At 47.1% G+C, this 19,996-nt stretch overlaps 1 protein-coding gene across 3 annotated transcripts in view; it reads left to right on the top strand.

Moving 5' to 3' along the window:
* LOC139059256 (uncharacterized) overlaps positions 1-19,137 on the top strand; it is a 284,919-nt gene extending 265,782 nt beyond the window's left edge. For 2 of the 3 annotated variants that reach the window (XM_070537421.1, XM_070537422.1), the window contains exon 2: positions 17,533-19,137. In XM_070537421.1, the coding sequence (XP_070393522.1) occupies positions 17,533-17,991 (459 nt within the window). In that variant the 3' untranslated portion in view covers positions 17,992-19,137. Of the gene's footprint in view, positions 1-12,478; positions 12,667-17,532 lie in introns of those variants that run through there. The other variant, XM_070537423.1, reaches the window with a different exon arrangement.
* Positions 19,138-19,996: the final 859 nt, after the last annotated feature.

The raw sequence follows: 19,996 nt of genomic DNA, 5'->3' as shown, positions 1-19,996 counted from the left end.
GTATGTCCATCACATTATGCAACATAATAAAAAGGAAGCATTCACGCATGCGCTGCCTAAACGGCATCCGCACGAATAAATGACCTTATTAAAGACATATTAAATTGCGTCCTCCTTTCACTTACGGCTGTACGTTTTATTCAGGTTCCCAACTCATAATATAAATCCCGTAATCTCAGACGTTCCCATGGTGGCACCACCCCCCGTGCACCGCTCCAGTTTTTCAACAGCTTCTTCTTCAAGACTCCAGGATGGCCAGACACGATAAAGAGTTATTGGTCTGGCAGTGGAACTGCAGAGGTATAGCCGGGAAAAAACCTGTCCTACAACAATACGTAAGAAACATCCAACCCAAACCCGATGTGATAATGCTTCAAGAAACCGTGGGCGCGTCGGCCAACATCCCGGGCTACCACGCCCTCATCCCTAAATTCCAAAACGGTAGGGGCATTGCCACAGTAATCAGAAAAGGTCTAGTACCCATTGAACATGAGATTACAGGCCCGCAGGCCGAGCATATAATGATAGAAATTATTCCTAACAGAACGCAAAAGAATAGTATCTTCATATTGAACATATACAGTAGCCCATCCAAAAGACGGCAGCGTTTTCTCTCCCTGCTCAAAAAGGCAGCCGAGCTCGCCGGCCTGAACCCGCTAATAGTGGGTGGGGATTTGAACGCGCCGTGCCATGCCTGGGGATACGGCCACACCACAACCAAGGGCAAACAGTTATGGCAGGACTCGCAAGACTTGGGATACACGATCATCACGGATTCCAGCGCCCCAACGCGTATGGGCAATTCGGTTGCAAGAGATACCACACCGGACTTAACAATGGTCAAAAACATCGAGAGGACTACCTGGAGAAACACCCTAGAAGACCTAGGTAGCGACCACATGATCATCGAGATCACGATCCCCCGAGCGGGAACCACCCTCCCAGTCAAAAGCTTCAAATGGACAGACTGGGACAAGTTCCGCAAGCACCGGGATATCAGGCAAGACGATGAGCCAATCGGTGACATTGACAGATGGACCGCAGACTTGACCAGGGATGTCGGGGAGGCCACGCAAACCATCACTCCCGATTTCCTGACGGAGAAGATGTACAGTCGCCTCGCCCACCTCTGGGAAGCCAAGAAATCCATAAAAACCCGATGGCAAGGCCAGCGGTTCAATCGAAAGCTGAGAAAAAAGATAGCCGACTTAAACAAACAAATCGAAAAGCACTGCAACACCTTGAGCAAGCAACAGTGGGACGAAGTCTGCAATGCCGCGGATGGCCAACTCCACAACGGAAATACGTGGCGACTGCTGAGGCACCTACTGGGCGAAACCCAGTGCAAATCCAAGCAAAGAGCCGACATGCAGAGACTTCTGCACAAAGAAAAAGGGGCGGCGAGCGAGAAGCAAATCGTCATGAAACTCTGCGACAAATACCTCCCGCAACGACCGACGGTCGAGCACGGCCGGTACACTGGCAGTCCTAGTCCCAAGTTAGATGAAGACTTCAGTGAGGCGGAAATCAGAACGGCACTCCAAGGACTCAACAGCAAGTCAGCCCCAGGACCGGACAGGGTTAACAACAAAACGCTCAAAAACCTGGACGACAAATCTGTTACCAAACTCACGGGCTATATGAACAAGTGCTGGAGAGAAGGCCGCATCCCGGAGCAGTGGAAGAGGTCCAAGGCTATCCTCATACCCAAGCATGGAAAGCCGTTGAGTTTGGAGAACCTGCGCCCAATCTCTCTCACGTCGTGCGCGGGTAAGGTCTTGGAACACGCCTTCCTGAACCGTATCAACAGCCATCTAGAAGAGACGGAAGCCTACCCCCACACCATGATAGGCTTCCGATCCCGCCTGTCCACGCAGGACGTCATGTTACAACTAAAGAACCAGATCCTTGACGACAAGACAAGAAACACCAGAGCCATCCTAGGATAGACCTGGAGAAAGCATTCGACAACGTCGCTCACGAGTCGATCCTTAAACAAGTGTCTAATCTGAACCTGGGGGAAAGGTTCTACAACTACGTGAGGGACTTTCTGAACGATCGCAAAGCCACCCTCACGGTGGGCGACCTCGAGTCCGCAGAACGAGCCCAGGGAAGTGCAGGTACCCCCCAGGGCTCAGTTATATCTCCGCTCCTTTTCAACTTAGTCATGCTGGGTCTCCCCAGCAAACTACGCGAAATCGAAGGAATCCACCACGCTATATATGCAGACGATATAACGATATGGGCAGACCGCGGCAGTGATGGGCAAATTGAACACGCACTACAAACGGCCATTAACAAAGTGGAAGAGTACCTCCAAGGAACGGGCCTCAAATGCTCCCCGAGCAAGTCCGAACTACTCCTTTACCGGCCCACGCGCAGAGGCATGCCACCAAAGAGCTACACAGGACCCCGGGAGTACGAGGAAATCCGCCTGTACACCCAAGACGGAAACGCAATCCCCAAAGTGAACAAGATCAAAATCCTCGGAATTATCATTGAGGCCAACGGAGCTAACGGTGAAACCGCGAGGAAGATCGAAGGCAAAGTCATCAGCGCCACGAGACTCATAAAGAGAATAACCAATAGACACGCGGGCATGAAGGAAGACAACGTCATTCGACTGATCCACTCATTCGTTGTCAGCCACATCGCCTATGTAGCCGCCTACCACAACTGGTACGTCGCGGAAAAGAACAGGATTAACACGCTCATAAGGAAAACGTACAAGATAGCCCTGGGCCTACCGGAATCGACGAGCACCGAGCTCCTGACTCAGCTGGGCATATACAACACCATAGAAGAAATAGCCGAAGCACAACGCATCTCGCAGCTCGAACGCCTGTCGACCACCACGACGGGAAGACACATTATGAACACGCTCGGCATAACGTACCACAACCAGCACGGCCAGAAAATGCAAATCCCCAACAAAATCAGAGAGACCATTACGGTGGCAACCATCCCAAGAAACGTGCACCCCGATTACAACCGAGGTAGACGAAAGGCAAGAGCCGAGGCTCTGCTCCGTTCATTCGGCAGGGACAGAAACGCACGCTTTGTCGACGCAGCCGAATATGCGAACGGCCAAACATACGCCGCCGTAGTCATAGACGCAGAATCAAAAATCAGAACCGCATGTAGTGTATACACCAAACACTCAGAAATAGCGGAGGAAGTAGCGATTGCGCTAGCCCTCACAGAACAGGAATGCGAAGTCGCATACTAAGTGACTCGCAAACGGCAGTAAAGAATTATGCCAAAGGTCGAATTTCCAAGGAAGCCATGTCCATTCTGGCCAAAGCGGGCAGATCCAAAACCGCGAGCTCGAGGGTCATATGGTTCCCCGCGCACGTCACCACGGAAGGCGACGCGCTCCCAAACCTAAACGAGACGGCGCACCGGACGGCGCGAGACATGACCCACCGCGCCGAACAGGGTAACGCCTCTCGCACGATAGCGAACGCTTCTCGAGCAGAACGGGACAGGCTCACAAGATAAAACGACATCACCAGTGCATATTTGAACGCCAGAAGGATATACCCCCCGCCGAGTCCCAAATAGAACAGGAGGCAGGCCGTCGCCTGGCGACAACTTCAGACAAACACGTTCCCTAATCCATTCCGTCTCAAACGCATATTCCCAGATAAGCCTCAGGACGACACGTGCAAATTGTGCCAGGAAGGACCAGCAACACTCAAACACATGCTGTGGGAGTGCAATGTAGTTATAGGAGGGATGGCAGTTACTCCGGAGACCCTGTCGTCGAGGTGGGCCGCCGCTCTGCGCAGCTCAGACCTCGGAATCCAGACGTGAGCAGTCCAGCAAGCCCGTGAGGCGGCGTTGAGGCAGGGCCTTGACGTTCCTCCATGGGAGACCTGAGCCCGGGTCGCGTTAAACCTTGCCGGACGTACAAGAAAGTTGTATCCATCCATCCAAGGAGAGCACCATCTCAAAGGCGTCTGTGGGTCTAAAGTCGCCGCTATCTGTCGATAGAACGCCACCAATAAACATCCAAGCCAGAAGCCAAACTCAAGGTCACGTCGTTCATTGTACTCTGGAAGTAAAATAAATCAGGTACGTTCTATTTTCGTCCAACATAAATCCAAACATACCGCAGTCGTATAAAAACCGATGCGACAGATTCGAGCAGCTCCTCCCAGAGAAATAAGATTACTACCCCTAACGTAATTTATTGCGATAGCAATAAATTATACACTACAGGCCGTGATGTTCCGCAGCCGTGATGTTCCGTATGAAGTCCAAGTGCGATAGCATGGCGGTGGCGGGGTATGCTGTTCGTTTGATTTAAAGCATACAAAGGAGACCAGAGAAAGATGGTGCCTCGAACTCGCGCGCGACAGGGAGGAAGGCAAGGAGGTCGCGCGCCGTCTTCCATCGTGTCCAAGGCAGCAGGGGAGGAGGGGGGGAGGGGCTCTATTCCGGCGGTGGTTGCGTGTGGCGCGGCCATGCGGGCCCTATTTTGAAAACGAACTTTGACGGGTATACAGAGGTTATATAGCAAACTGTTGGCTTCGTGTGCGCTGTGTTGTCGCCGCTTAGTTCGCGTTGAAGCGAGAGACAGCACGAATGGCAGTTCGCTCGCTGCTGCCGCCGCTCTTCTTCACGCCAGAGTTTTGACAGCGAGTGTCCGCGGTCATCGAGTGAGAAGTGTTCATGTTTGTCGGTGCGCGTGTCACACCTTATTTCGCTAATTTAGTTACTAAGCGAATATTCACAACTTAATATTGCCGATAAAAAATACATTTACTTTGTATAGCTGTCTAATCATTGGCTTCGCCTTTCTGGCGAAAGTGCGACATTTTTGGTTTTATTCGCAAATAGGTACACTCAACGTTTTCAGCCGCTTACGCCAAACATGTGGGAAGGCAAGGGGGATGTGCATATGTACGTGTGCGAGAAACAGACAAGCGGGGAACAAGCGCCACTGGCAATTGAATTTTATTCTTATCTACTTGCCTATATCGAATTTGGTGCTGTCCAGAATAAAATTCAGTGGTGAGATGCGTTTGTTCGATTGTTGGTCGTTTGTGTGCATGTGTAGTGTTAAGTTTGATCTACTACATAACATCAAAGCACACTCGCCGGACAAAAAAAAACTGCTGTTCATTATTTGAGTTTGTATAGCTGCCAACCTGTGCATGTCATATCGACCGCAAATAAAGACGGGGACAGCGGAAGAGAAGAGAAAAACGACAAGTGCGGATTTTTTCTCTTTTTTTAAACTTTCAACTGGTTTATTCACGACAACCCGTGGCAATATATAGACAAATAGAACATGCGCAGAACGCAGCAACAAGAACACTCATCAGCCTAGCGAGGCAACCAATTATCAGAAAAATCTATCTCCGACTCAAACAACCTAATGGAAGTATCGCTAACACAGCCCTGGCCTTTCTTTTTTATGTGATATGACTCCATCAGTTCGCGTACAGTCTAGTCCGGGCTTCTCCCCAGAATCTTTATCTCCTTGGAAAGTGGTTCACAGGTGCAGGCATTGCAGTGCGTAGGCAAGTGCGCCAATTCATCTTTCGTTAACTTTTGTTCATGTTCCCAGGCTCGATGATTCAGGCACCGTCCCTTCTGCCCTATGTAAGACTTGCCACACGCGAGTGAGATTTCGTACACAACTCCTACATTCCATATTGTGTACGCCTTGGTTCTTGCCACAGCCTTGCCTTCCTTTAGGATCACCGGAGTTGTGATGTCACAGCCGCGCCACCTTAATAGGGCTGCAAAGACAAGGGAGATTCCAAAGCTGCCTGCCACCTTCCTTAGGTTGTGAGTGACCCTGTGAACGTATGGTACCACTTTAAGTCTTACGGCCATAGTAGTCGTCCGGACTCTTGCTTTGCTCCTAGAGTCTTTTACCTTCTGCAGGATGGTTTCTGCCACTGGCGTTACCATGGAGTCAGAAAACCCTGCCGTCTTAACACGGCAGGGTTCTCTGATTTGATGGTAACATAAGCATTGGCGTAAACATTGACGCAAACACTGACGTAAACATTGATCCATGCGTGCCATTATCGCAAGAAATGTTATATTGTTAGAAACAATATTCTCCGGAGCGATGAAACTATTCCGTGCGAAGCGGCTTAAGGTGGCTGCAGTTTACTAGCGTCGTAGTCTCGGAGAAAGTGTTTCATACCAAGATCTAGGGGAAAATCTGGCGCTGCAATCGTTCATCGACCATCAGAATTATGGGTATGTGCGTGGATTTGTCTACAATTTAGCATGAATACTTTGAGACATCAACGTTGCAGACACCTTTGTTTTTATGCTTACTTTACAACGTCTCGCTACAGCATTCTTGCCTTTACAATAGTTCGTTTCATTAAGTTAATATCAGCGCGTAAGTAACTTGCTGCGATTCCGAACATGCAAGTCATTATATTAAGATCATGATTGGTAAATAATGTTCATCATGCGTACTGGCTCTATTATGATATAAACAACTGCTGCTGTTTGCGATCGTCTTGAAATTCATCGAATCATAAGAATGAGAAACTAAATGGCAAGAATTATTGGCATACAACAATGTTGCTAAGATAACTTACCATCAGGAAAATGAACATTATATATATATATATATACACGAAGCCATAAGGTTGCTTGAAGACAGGGGACGATGCTCACGCAAATATATGTGCTCCCCGTCATTTGCATGGAGCAAATCTCTCCCCGCTGAAGAAACTTCGTGCGTGCGGACGCTAGCACCAGAGATTGGTCTAGGGCATTCATTTAGAAACTCTACTTACGACTTCGGGCAAAAGATGTTCGAAAACTATAGTTTTTCTTTTCTTTATCAAAAAGTTTCGAAGAGGCACGGGACTGTTTAAGGAAGTTATCATTTGTAAAATAATCTATGTGTTGGTGCACCCATAAGTTTGAAGCTTCCTCATTAGCGTTGTAGTCTTGCCAGAACATCGCGTCCTACGGTGAGGCTCGTCAGAGCGGCATTTGACGACGATACTCCACGGCTTCCTACCGTGCAAGTGACAAACGGCTGCCACTTAAGGACTTTGCACCCAAGAAAGCAAGTTCAGTTAGCCGAGTGGAATGACCTCTACATCCGGCTGCGGGGTCTCCTTGACTCTCATTTTTGTGTTGTTTGTCACGCAGATAACGAAACGAGTAAAGCAAGAGAAGCTGATGGAAATTTTGCGGAGAGCTACGCGTTGAATCGATAAGGGAGCCTGAAAATGTATCTTCTTGACTTCACTTGACTTTTTTTTCGTTTGCGCTAAAGCTTAACACAGAGAAGGCGCCTCGAGGTACTTTTTTATAATAGTATGTTTAGGTCCAGTGCACTGTAATATAAACTGCACATCTTGACTGAATAAAGGTGTAAATCGGTGTATAACTCACATCCTTAGACACATAAAGGGTGTCTGGGTGAGAGTTTTACAGCCATTTTCCCCCTTATTTACTTTTAAAGCTGTAAATTATTTTACAGTGCAGTTGAGCTTTATTTAGTTCATGATAGACAACAAAAATTCAGAAATGTCACTTCTACACGATTACGCTTCCAACAATATAGATCGTTTTAATATTGTGCTATGGCGCCCGGGTTGACAAAACATGCACATACGTATAAGTGTGAGCATTTTCGTTTTTACTGTCGCATTATTGTCACAACATAAGGAACTGAAGGATAAGAAATTAAGCGTTTAAATTTAGTGCCGGCATCTTGGAGGTATACATCGCTTCTCGTCGCAATTAGACGCATCCTGCGCTTGATTCTCCAGCAGAATCATCAACCTCAAGAATGTACGATGGCTTAGGAGCACCTTGAATACTTTCACCATAGGGCGAACTCCGACAACCCTCGAAAGAGTGCGTTGGAACACATTCTGGCTTTTCTTTTTTTCCTTTCGGAGAGGTGACTACGCAAACCCAGTCAAGGATAACCGCTGCAGCCCTGGGCGGAAGTTCTCTTCTAGAAACGTTGCCACCGTGCTAAGCACCCGGTTAAAACTTCTAATGTTCCTTCTTCAAAATGACGCGCAACGTAGTTGCAGTCATGGAAGCAGAAACCCTATTAGAAGTAATGAATAAAGAATAGAACTTTATTTTGTCTTAATGCACTCGCACCAAAAAGGCGAAACTATACTTGATAACACCTGTCTCACTGGTTCAGTGGTTATTACGTTATGCTAAGCATCAGGTCGCTGGTACAATTACCGACCGTAGCGGGAGCATTCCCATGTGGGCAGAGCGAAAAAAGAAATCGCTCGTGAAAGTGATTTGGGTGCAGGTTAAGTCACCCCTCAACTGTGTTGTACCTCATAGTCAACTGGGAGGCTTCAAGACGTTAGGCATAGCAATACTACTGGATCTGTGACGTTCCAAAACGATTGCTGTGTATCCATTAAACAGTTATCAAATGTAATCACATCACTTAAGTTGGCCGGGTATGTTGGTCGGGTCAAGTTGGTCAGAGCAACCTCATGGGGCTCGGCTAAATTCGAGATTGTAGAACACTGTTCTAGCGGCACGAGTAAATCTAAATTGGACATACCTTTGTTGCTTTTTTATTGAGCGGCAACGTTCAAGCAGTTTTGAATATAGTAAAAACGTCTTGCGCGATAGCTCTGATTTTGATATATTACAGCAACCGTTCTGTGCATGGAGATTCGGTGAACGGGATCGCAGACAGAAAAATGAAACAATTCATGTGTGTAAAGATGTTTCTGATGTATATAGAGTCTTTTCATTTTGGTCGCAGTTTCGGAACAAGTTTTCCATAGTGCGTTCTCGAACACGTGTGCGATGCTGCAAGTGCTCGCCTCCTGCAAGGGCAACGCAGCACCTACATGCGCGCCTCATGGCCCTTGCAAATCATGCAGGAATTTGCAGCAACGAACCAGCTCTGCCATGCGCTACGGGTGTTTAAGCCTTTTCGACAAATGCGCAGATACTAAAAGATAGGGTATTCCATTTTTGTTATTGCATTAATCGTTGCCATGGTAATGTTACGTGGTGACGACAAAAAAAATATAGTGGCCTTAGATACTATATTTTTTTTGTCACAACGAGCCCCAACAGAAATCCGTTTGAACGAAAGCAAGTTGCCGCTTTACAATCCTTAATCAACCTATCCTGACAACTATACAGGCATCAAACTTGTACATCCCCTCCCTATGCCAACTAGTGGGACTGTTGTAGCAAAAGTGGGATATACTATATTTATATACGCGCACGACGAGTCAACTAATACAGTGCCACGTCGTCTGCTACACATTGGGAACTTACATGTCACCTGACCTTCCAAAGTAGCGAGTGCAGGAGAACCGTGATCTATATAGGGCTGAACTGGCCTATAAGTTCAAATCGAAGCGCGCAGCGCAGGTGGCACGTGCTGAACTGTCAAATGAAGGACACAATTGCTGCGCTTCCTTAACTAGTGCAGACACTGCAATCAAATTGTAGAGATATATTGTTCCGCTTACGCTCCGCACGTGATGCGTCTGACGTCACGGCGAAACGAAGCGAAGCTGGGTTGGTAATCTTGCCAGCGGTATTACGCGCACCAAGAGCGCCAGTCGTATTTTCAGCTGTTCACTGGTCCTCATTGTGGTTAACATTGGCCTCCGCAGCCTTTATTTCTCGTTTTCAATAGAGGGCTTTAAGTAAATGAAGCCAGATACTTTGAGGGACGCAAACCGGCGGCCATGGAAAAGAACAACAACGACATCAAAAAAAAAAAGCAAGGAGAGCACGAAACATCGCGAAGAGAATACATTGGAGTTTGCGTGCTCCAACGCTTGGATACACTAATCCGAAACTCCCTAACGTTTCCCCTGGTCGACGAGTGTGCCACAATGTAAGCTTCTTGTTCCCGAAACTGTCTTCTGAACTGGCCTGCAGCTTTGTTGAGCCAAACGTAACAATATGCACTTATGTGTCCCGAACTATCGTCCACAGTATGATCGCATAATTAATGCGGGCTGAACGCGCATGTTCGCGGACCACTGCACCCGTCAAGACTGCGACAGCCGATAGTATGAAGAAGCAGCCGTTGATTATTGTCTCGACTGTGATTGGATTGCCAACGCGTAACATGAGTACATTATGGCAAAAAGTACAAATTTCAATTGACACGTCCCAGTGAATAAGAATGGTTGAACAAGTAATGTCGCTGGAGCCAACTTTTCAGCAAGAGGAGTTGTCAGCTTGGTCAACAACTGCTTTCTTTTATGGCATTTACATACGTGTAGCGTAATTGCTTTTACACACCTACATAAACGCAGCTAAGAAAAACAGTTGCTGGCCTGACGATGACAAGTCATGTTGTCTTAACGTTGGCTCGGGCGACCTTCCTCATTGAACTACTTCATTGACTTCAAGCCTCCATCTTCTTGTGAGCTTGTCTAATTTGGACTGATATACGTCTTATTTTATGGCGTTCTCGAGAAAATGTCGAGTAAAACTCTTGGAACCAAAACTAGGCTTCTTGAATTAAGAAATAGCAGGTACAGCAGGGGCAAGTTTAGAAGCAGTTACGGGAATGCTGTTAAACTGTGCAATGCACTCCCGTCAAAAGAGAATTTAAAAAAAAATCCGAGCCAACAGCAATCAACATTGAAGAAAGACAAGGTCGCTTTGGACGCATTAATGCACTACTTGGTTTTTTGTTTAGACTGCACTACTTCGGGGTCGGCCCATATTTTTTGTTGAGTAAAGCCACACTTCAGATTCCGGTTTGAGACGCCCGCAGAGTTTGAGCAAGCGCATCGGTGTTGCAATTCGTCTTTTTTTTTTCGTTAATTACGCATTACTACTGCTCTGTACATAGGTCTACGCTAACTTGGTGCGCCTTTTTTATTGCAAGCTTTACTTTGGCACCTTTCTTTTTTTTGTGGTATTACATGCACTAGAAGGCCTCAAACAGTATCAGTTAATTGACGAGACGAAAAGAGTCAGATACCCAGATCCGATGAGCCCCATCTGAAGTTTCAAAAGACCTTGTTTGTAAAAACTTCTATGAGTAGTCTGCAGGAAATTATTATTACCAGGCGACTCTGACATCAACGGGAGCCTAGTTTTTTCAAAACATCGCATGCGAGCGAACGCGTGTTCGCAAGCAAGCTGTTCGGTGGGTTTTATCTGTGAAAAGCTCCATCGGCCTCGCGTACAAGAGTATAATTGGAGCAGCGGGCTCTTCACATCTATATATGTCAAAAACCTTTTAATTCCTAAATATTATAACTGTGCAAACACATGCAATCACAAAGGAACAAGGACGAGACACAAACGCTGCGTTTCGTCCTTGTTCCTTTCTGGTTGCGTGTGGTTGCACTGTTACACTTTTCAAATCAAGTATGCACCAACTCGCCCAGAAAGAAGTTTAATGAAGTACCTTCTTTAATTCTTGGGATACTGAACTCGAGGTCACTGGTTCGATCCTGGCCGCGGCAGCAGCCTTTCGATGGAGGCGAAATGCAAAAGCGCTGGTGCACTTAGACATAGGAGCACGCTAGGTAACCCGAGGTCGTCTAAAATTATCCGGAGTCACCTCCTGTCCGACGTGTCTCTTAATCAGCTCACTTGGCGCCGAAGACCCCAGGATTTCATTTAACTTTATAGCATTTTAGTTCTCGCTTCAGTCTAATCGAGGTTTGATCTTCGTCCTTTGCGTTCAACCTTTGCGAATCATAGCCTCAGGACGTCAGCACTTCGCAGCGAAAGCTACAGCACGGCAGGGCGAAAGTTCGTCGACATTGTGACAGGCAGGCATCGACACGTTCAGCAGCTGCAAAACGCCGTTTGTGAAGTAAACAGTTATGACCGTCCTACGCGCATGCGGGCGAGTGTATCGGAGCTCGGTTTGTGTCCTTACTCTGTGCCTGCGAGTGGCTCAAGGACAGGTACACGATCGCACGTACCATAACGCGCAAACGCACGCACTCATGCGAGTGTGAAGATTGACGGTGAACGAACGGCGCACTACGCTGCAGGTCGCCGCGCTCTGCACGCTCGAAAACATTGCGCTTAATGCAAATTTATTCCCAAGGTTGCGCGAGTTGTTTTCGGGCCGAAAACCGTGGAGCGTTGAAGAAGAAAGTTACACAAACCATCGTAAGCACGGTTCAATCATGTGGCTCCACTTTATCCAACACTCCTAACGAACCGTCCCGGCTGGCTCCAGAATCCCTTTGTCACATTTTTCTTTTCTTCCGCCACTCCTTGAATAATAAAGATTCTTCCTCCCGTCATCCGCGCGACGCGCCAAACAGCGTTTTTCGTACTGACTGGCTGAACGACTCCCCAAACGTCCAGCCACACCGGTCTTGGTGGTCGGGCTGGCGGGGGGGTCAAGGGGTTGTCGTTGGACTATCAGCTGACGTCAACGCCACCCATGTAGCCGGCAGTGCGACTGATGTGTTTCTGACAAGATCCGGCGGAGGTGGCGAGGAGGCGCAGCGAAGGGAAGGTAGAGCCGGTTTCTGGCTTTTTCGGAACCGCTACCACCCGCGGGACCAGCCCCGGCTGCGCCACCACCCCACCCCACCCTCTGAGGCGTCCCCGGTCGCCAGCTAGAGCATTCCTCGCGGCGACACTGACAAGATGCAGCCGGTTCCAGCACGCTCAGCTTCACGGCTGCTCCTCGCCGCTTCAGTGGCGGCCATTCTTCTGGTTCAGGTCAGCCCCTCGCATGTCTCTTTTGTTGGATCAGCCAGGCGCTGCCCACGAAGTTGTTCGAAAGCGGTTTCTCGAAACTGTGCACTTAAAATTTTATTCTGAACTGTGAGAGCTTTCTGCTAAGAAGAATACGGGTCGGTTGGTAACCGTCGTTCTTTGTGGGGATATACGAGAGCCGACTGAAAAGTTTCAAAACTGAGGTGCTTTTCAGTATCAATTCAGATACAACAGGTCCCACATTTTGTCCTTTAGGTGTATACTTCCTTTTGCTCAGGTTTAGTTTCTACAAGGTTCTGACGAAAAATCAAGCACCTGAATACAATATTCTGGTGCAATCATATATAGTAACAGAACGGTTATTACTGCATTCACGTCATGGTCTGCGGATAATCACTTCCGGTTGTTGTTTTACCAGTGTTTGTAATGCTTAGAAAAAAATCTCCGCTTTAGTGCCAGGTCACGGGTATATTATTTTAGTTCAACTTGACGACTCCACTTAGGGCTGCCAGTGACACGGTAGTAATAAGTGACAGCGCATTGACATGTAGCTATACAAGATTACCGTTTCCGAAACAGATCCAGTCTTGTCTTCTTCATGGAGGCTCTCAGTTTGGTTTTCAGAAAGTTTACACTAGACGGCTGCTTGAACACGAGAGACCTTGTGTTATAGAGTCGTTCTTTGTACACAAAGAAGCAGCCGATGTATGTGTTTACTTACTCGTTCAATCTACCCACTTAAGCAGATTGCCTGAATTGTTGCCGTGGTGGTAAATATAGGTGCTTTTCTGCACCTGACCATTGCTCGTATAGGATGTCATGATGGTCACTAGCTGGCTCGTCATTACCGCCTTCGAAATCCCGAATCGTCTTTGACTTACGAGCATTGTTCGTGCACACTTGAGTGAACCCTGTGAATGCCAATTTGGCGCGCATGTGCTGTATTTCTGCCACAATCTCTTCAGTGCCCTAAAGGCACAGGCGCGCAGTAAAGCCAAACTGGTGCATAATATTAGCCTCGGCGCAATTTCCAACAGGTTTTCAGCTTTTGAAAAACTCATGAAATTCGCTGCGGTGGACGCCCGGTCCGAATGGGCTTTGTCCATGACCCTTTGGGTGCTCGTCTTTCAAGGGCCTCCAGCATTAAACTGATCAATAGGGCTAATTCTTGCGTTACCATAAGCTTGAACGTACAGGGCAAATGTTTATTTGAAATCTTGCCAAGCACAACAAAAAAAAAGGGAGAAAGAAAACTTGCCGGCCAACTTTTTCATTTACTCACAGGTGTGTACGACCTTGACAAACGGTACAGCGCGACATCTAGTGATTTGAAATAGGCCTTGCTTTCCCCGAGTAGCTTCTTCCTTTCTTTTCTTTTTCTCTTCGACTAAAAGCGGCACTTCGGCACGTCTGTCAGAGGAATGTCTGGGTTTCAGGGAAATATAATTACTAAGCTTATTTCGATATAGTACGATGAAACTGGTTCATTATTCTGTAGAGTTCGTCACGCTATATTATTGTTACAATTATACAACTCAAGGCTCTCAATGAATCGAAAGCAAAAATTTCTCATTATTCTCCTGACGCATAAAGACAAATATTACGCAAAGTATGAAACAACTCGAGATGTTTCCTTTTAAGGTGCATTTACTAGGCGGGACGCGATCGCCGACGAATCAATCACGTGACAGATGACGTACATCAGATGATTTCGCATCTAGCGTACGCAAGACAGAAAAAAAAAGCAGACGACAACGCTGACGAGGAGCGGACGACGCATTTCGCCGCCAGTACTTCATTATTGTTTGCTTAAAATCAGTGGCTTGGCTTTCCGCCGTATCGCGAAGCGCATCGCGCGGATCCAGGAAGCATCGCAGGAACGACCCGCCGTGGTTGCCCAGTGGCTATAGTGTTGGGCTGCTGAGCATGAGATCGCGGGTTCAAATCCCGGCCACGGCGGCCGCATTTCGATGGGGGTGAAATACGAAAACACCCGTGTACTTAGATCTGGGGGAACGTTAAAGAACCCCAGGTGGCCGAAATTTCCGGAGTCCTCCACTCCGGCGTGCCTCATAATCAGACAGTAGTTCTGGCACGTAAAGCCTCATAATTTAAATTTAATCGCAGGAGCGGGTGACGTATGATCACGTGATACGCGATCCGCAAGCTTGAACCACGATTTGTTCCATGGAGTGAATACAGCTTTACCGTGAGCCCCCGGTACGCGGCTGTAGATAACCTGTGAAAAAAAGAAATATGAGAGCGGTAGAGAGAAGGAGGTATTCAGTAGTCCAAGAGTTAATCCTAAATGTAACACTTCAACTGCATAAAATTGCAAAAGTAAATTTTATTGTGTCCAATCGAGTCTAAAGTGATCTGATTATTTCCTGTTTCTTGGTAATCCGAAGATGACGCTAGTAATAGTGCCACGAAAATATGATCATCGAAACAAGAAAATGTGCGCCGCATTTTCTGGCTAAGTGGCAGTGACACTGTGGGCTGGTACTCTAATTTGGTGTTCTCTGTCGCAGGATATACTAATTACTAAAGTCACTTGAAGGAAACTAGTGTTGAAGTGCTAAGAGCGCAAGATAACCAACTCACATACTATGCTACCCGCCGTGGTTGCTTAGTGATTATGGTGTTGGGCTGCTAAGCACGAGTTCGCGGGATCGAATCACGGCCACGGCGGCCTCATTTCGATGGGGACGAAAGGCGCAAACACCTGCCTACTTAGATTTAGGTGCACGTTAAAGAACCCTATGGCTTTCTTTGGCTTCATTGCCCGCTGGCTTTATGTGGTCGTGGTTAAGAAAAATCGAGTCCCTGTTACTTTTCTCCTGGTTCATCCATAGCGAGAGTCTCGAATCTGGCAACCTTGACGCCTATGGTTTATTATACTAGGGTTTATTAGCCACGTGCCTGCTTTCGTAAGTAAACGTGTTACGTGACACTATCAGACAAAAAAGGGTGTTTGTTCTACGTTCGCCTACTATGGATCAGAGTGGCGCTGGCTAACACTCTCAGGGGTAGATCTAGTAGACATAAGTACTCAAGTTAGTGGATGGATTGATGGCCGGACGTCGTTTTAGCACAATTGGTAGAGCATCACACACGCAATGTAAAGTTTGTGGGCTCGGTTCTCATCGGCGACAAGTTATGTTTTCGTCCGCTTTCCTTCCCCTTCATTATTTTGTGCATTTCGATTTCAACCACGGTTAATTACCCTATGTTTTCCTTGGCTTCATTGCCTGCTGGATTTATATGGTCGAAGCCGAAGGTATCTCGTAGTTCAGAGACGTCTATAAAATTCGTCCAGCGTCAATGCCGGGCGACGTCCACGCCGAAAATCAGTCGGAAACTTGGTTCTCACTTTACAGTAACTGAATAGCAGAGCAATAACAGCGCAAGAAACGGGAGAAGGAAGAGCGACAAGGACAACGCTGGCGTTCAACTGAAGGCTTATTTTGCGTGACGCAAGGTGTACACGCGGAAGGAACTGCAGTGCAGGATTGAAGGGGGCGAGAAACAACCGCAACTAAGAGGAAGGAGGGGGCGTTCAGTCTAGCCGTGACGTCCACACAATGTGCCACCCATCTGAAGGTAAACAGAAGAGGAAAGCTGGGACCCTCCACGCTGTTCTTAAAAGTTTGAAGGTTACTTTTTCGACTACGAAAATTATACGTTGCGGCTGTTTATCGTCCTCCTCAGCCCTGGACTCCAGTTCCTTCCGCGTATATATTTTTCTTGGCGAAAAATAAACCTTCAGTTTAAAGTAAGCGTTGGATTCTTCTTTCTTCCTTGTCCCTCCCATTTGGCTGTTTTTGTTCTTAGCATCCTGTGCCAACTAACTCAGCACAAATATCTCTTGTTGCACGTAAGTTCTGAAATATACTATGTTGCCCTTAATGTAATGATGAGGCGCAGAAAAGGAGGCGGCTCCGGCGCTAGAATCACGCGAATTTAAATTTAACACCTTCAGGTCAGGAGTGAAGGGTAACCGAGTACATGCCCTATTTACCTGAGTTGTCGAGTGAGCAAGCAGCAGTTGTCGATGTTGCTGATTTCGTCAATGAACTCGCTTCTTCCCCATTACCAACGGAGAAGGCACAGGAAATACCTGAAAAGTTCAAGCTTGGAGCGGTGGTCGAGAAAATCTTCGAAGTGTGCGACATTTTTAGTTTCAGACTTCGGGGAATAAGACAACGTCGATCGAACGTAGTCTCTCAGTTTTGATACAACAAAGTGTTGAAGCTGTCTGGACACCAGAATGTGTTTAGATGGCAAAGAAAGAAATGTGATGATGATGATGATGATGATGATGATGATGATGATGATGATGATGATGGCCTCATGTTATGGCTCATACCCACACTGGGGGATTGGCCAAGAATTGCGTGCTGAAACGTTCACCTATTCTTTTTGAAGTGCGGTACTGCTGGCTTTTCTTCTTCTTCTTCTTCTTCTTCTTCTTCTTCTTCTTCTTCTTCTTTTTTTTGTAGCATACTGGCCAGAGTGACTGTCTGTATAGGCACACTTCGCGTCAACTTGTTTACAACTAGTGTTCAATCTGTCTCCCTCTTTCTAGTTTTCTTTCAACTTTTACGCACGTAGGGTGTCAAGCCAGGCACCTGTCTGGTTTGACTTTCGAAGCTTTGTGTGATCGCTTATGGTGCAGTGAAACTGAACGATTGCAACAGAATTAAAGCAGGCGTTTTATGGCCACTTCGTTTCGATAAGCTTATCTCCGTGCTCTCGCATAACACCAAAACTGGTCAGCCGGTTTGCTGTGAAACGAATTTTCTACCCAAAATACTACTCAAGTTCCCAACTCGGCTTATTTTTCATGTACATCGGCACATTTCGCAGGTGCTGGGTGACGGGGCCCCGACGACGGCAGTCGCAGCTGGCCAGGACGGCGACAACGCGAAGTCCGAAGTAACCGTACCTCCCCCAACGTGTGACAAGGACAGCGTGCAAACGGCAGTGACTTCGAAGAAGCCAAAGACCTTGGGTCATCCCTTACACCCGTTTAACCTGGGCATCAACATCCCGTACTTCTTCAACATGCGTCTACTGACAGGATCCGGTGGCACCGGCCTGGGCCTCAACATACCGGCCCTTCTCAACTTTCAACTGGACACCGCGCACCGAAGGCGGCCGGGACTGCTTCTCAACCTCTTCGGAAACAGGGGAAACATGTTCAACCGTCGCAAGCGCCCGGGAAATCCGCTGTTCAGCTCCCCGTTGCAGCCGCCGTTCACGCAAGCTCCGGAACAAGACAACGCGATCGACATCAAGCGAAAGCCTTCCCAGAAGGCTTTGTGAGGGGTATATGCGAGGCGTGCGAGAACAGCTTCTTAGCCCTGCCAGTTGCACAAACTAACGTGGCATAGCAGCTACGGTAGCAGGTCATTATGTTGGTTCTTGTTTGAACATGTATGTCTTTTTAAGAGCACTAGAAAGGTTGCTTCAGATGCGCTCGTTTAGCAGACGTTGCGATCGCCTCAGAATTAAAATTATCGTCTATTACTGCCCTCAATAATGCAGGCCGATTTGGGGCTCCTATACAACTACATAAAGAAGCTTATTAAAAAAAAAGCAGAACACACGTAAGTGTCCTTCTTAAGGCGTCAACGATCCGTCATATTAATTAAACAGCTTTCATTGTCATTTATAGAGAACTTGACATCATAAGGCCCGGATGAGAAAATACTCGACTGGCTGGTATAGCTCGTTTCTTGTAAAGAGCAGCGAGCGGAAGTCAGATGCTGTGTAGTGTAAGAGGACTAAACGAATAAGAAAATGCGGGGCTTAAGCCTGGTAAGGCGACTAAAACAACAGGTAATTGAGAGCAACGCATGACGTCGCGCACCACTGCTTGCGCTGGAATTGCAAGAGAGAGAGAGAGAGAGAACAAGATATGCTATCTGCGTGCTGAACGACACTTTTATATTAGGCTAATTTGATCGTCATAGCTCTTATTCCTTACTTATTAGTGGAGCTAAACGCAATTTCTGTCTTTTCAATAACGATATATTTAATCTCTTTATCTTTAATCATCACTCGCTATGGCCGAAACGTGCCTGCGTGCACATAAGAATTTCGGACAATTACCAGTGTCAAGGCCGCATGATTCGTGCTCACGTTGAGATTTATGCTGGCAGTGTAGCCTGACGCATTGCACTTTTCAATCACTCTATAAAATAAAAATACGGTCGCCGAAAGAAGTTTTAGATATGTAAGATAAACCTGATTAGACATAGTTACTGTCTCATTGTGTCATTGCGCATACAGTGGCAAATATACGGCTAGGTTTGCGAAAATGCAATGCGAGCAATGTGATAGCGATTGAAAACGCGTGTTAGTTCTAAGATTCCCCTCAGTGTTTTATATAGGCATAGCGATATCTTGGTCATAGAGACCTTGCCTGAATTTTGCCTTTGTATGTTTTCCAATAAATGAACGCACCTAAATTGTATATCTACTGCTTGTCATTTCTTATTTGTTTGGTTTTGGGATATTTCGAGCCCTTAGGGGCACTGGGCCTTTCTGCAACATCATGGTTGAAAGAAGTTGGCGTTCGTATCGTGGTTAGCATGTAGCAGTCGTGTCGGAGGCGCAGGGCCTGCTGCAGCCTATGGCACTGCTTCGTAAGAGTGTAACCAGTGTGTCTTGCAATGTCAGCAATTTATCAGTCTGCAGTGTTGCCACATCCAGATTATTGCAACAACCGAATTTACTGTCCTAACTAGATTCACTGTATCTGGAGAAACCGGGACTGATTATTGTAACCCGAATGGCGATTCTCGAATACTGAAACCAACGTTCGAGACGCCTGTGTCACTTCCTGACAGCTCCAAGGGGCTGTCACGGCAGTCAGCTTCGTTATGAGATGTGGTTGCATTCTGTCAATGGGCCAGCCTTTTCACTTTCCAGCCAGGGCGCGGCCGGCATGCTGCGTATCTGTGTCAGGGCGTCATAAATGACGTGGCGAGAAAAGGCACTCCCAGCCAGTTTCGTATTCTATACTTTCATTCTTGATTCAATACATTGCTTATTGTTTATGTCGTTTATGTGTAAATAGTTCTCTTCTGTGCCTTCTACTCTCTGTTATCCTGTATGCCTGTCATTCTACTCGCACCTCCCCCCACCCCCCTTTCCGACGGCCGGCAGTCTGCCCTAGACTGCTGCAATGTGGTCATCAGTAATTTGCGTCCATTCTATTTTACAACGAAAGCTGTATATGACTGACCTTCCGTAGTTTTTTCGGCGTCTGGTAAACGAAAAAATCATCATGTCGGCCGATCCAGGTGAAAGTGCAGAAAAAGCC

The sequence above is a fragment of the Dermacentor albipictus genome, chromosome 4, assembly GCF_038994185.2.
Source record: "Dermacentor albipictus isolate Rhodes 1998 colony chromosome 4, USDA_Dalb.pri_finalv2, whole genome shotgun sequence".
Taxonomy (NCBI): domain Eukaryota; kingdom Metazoa; phylum Arthropoda; class Arachnida; order Ixodida; family Ixodidae; genus Dermacentor; species Dermacentor albipictus.
Note: the sequence above shows the minus strand (reverse complement) of the source record. Positions and strands in the feature narration are given on the sequence as shown.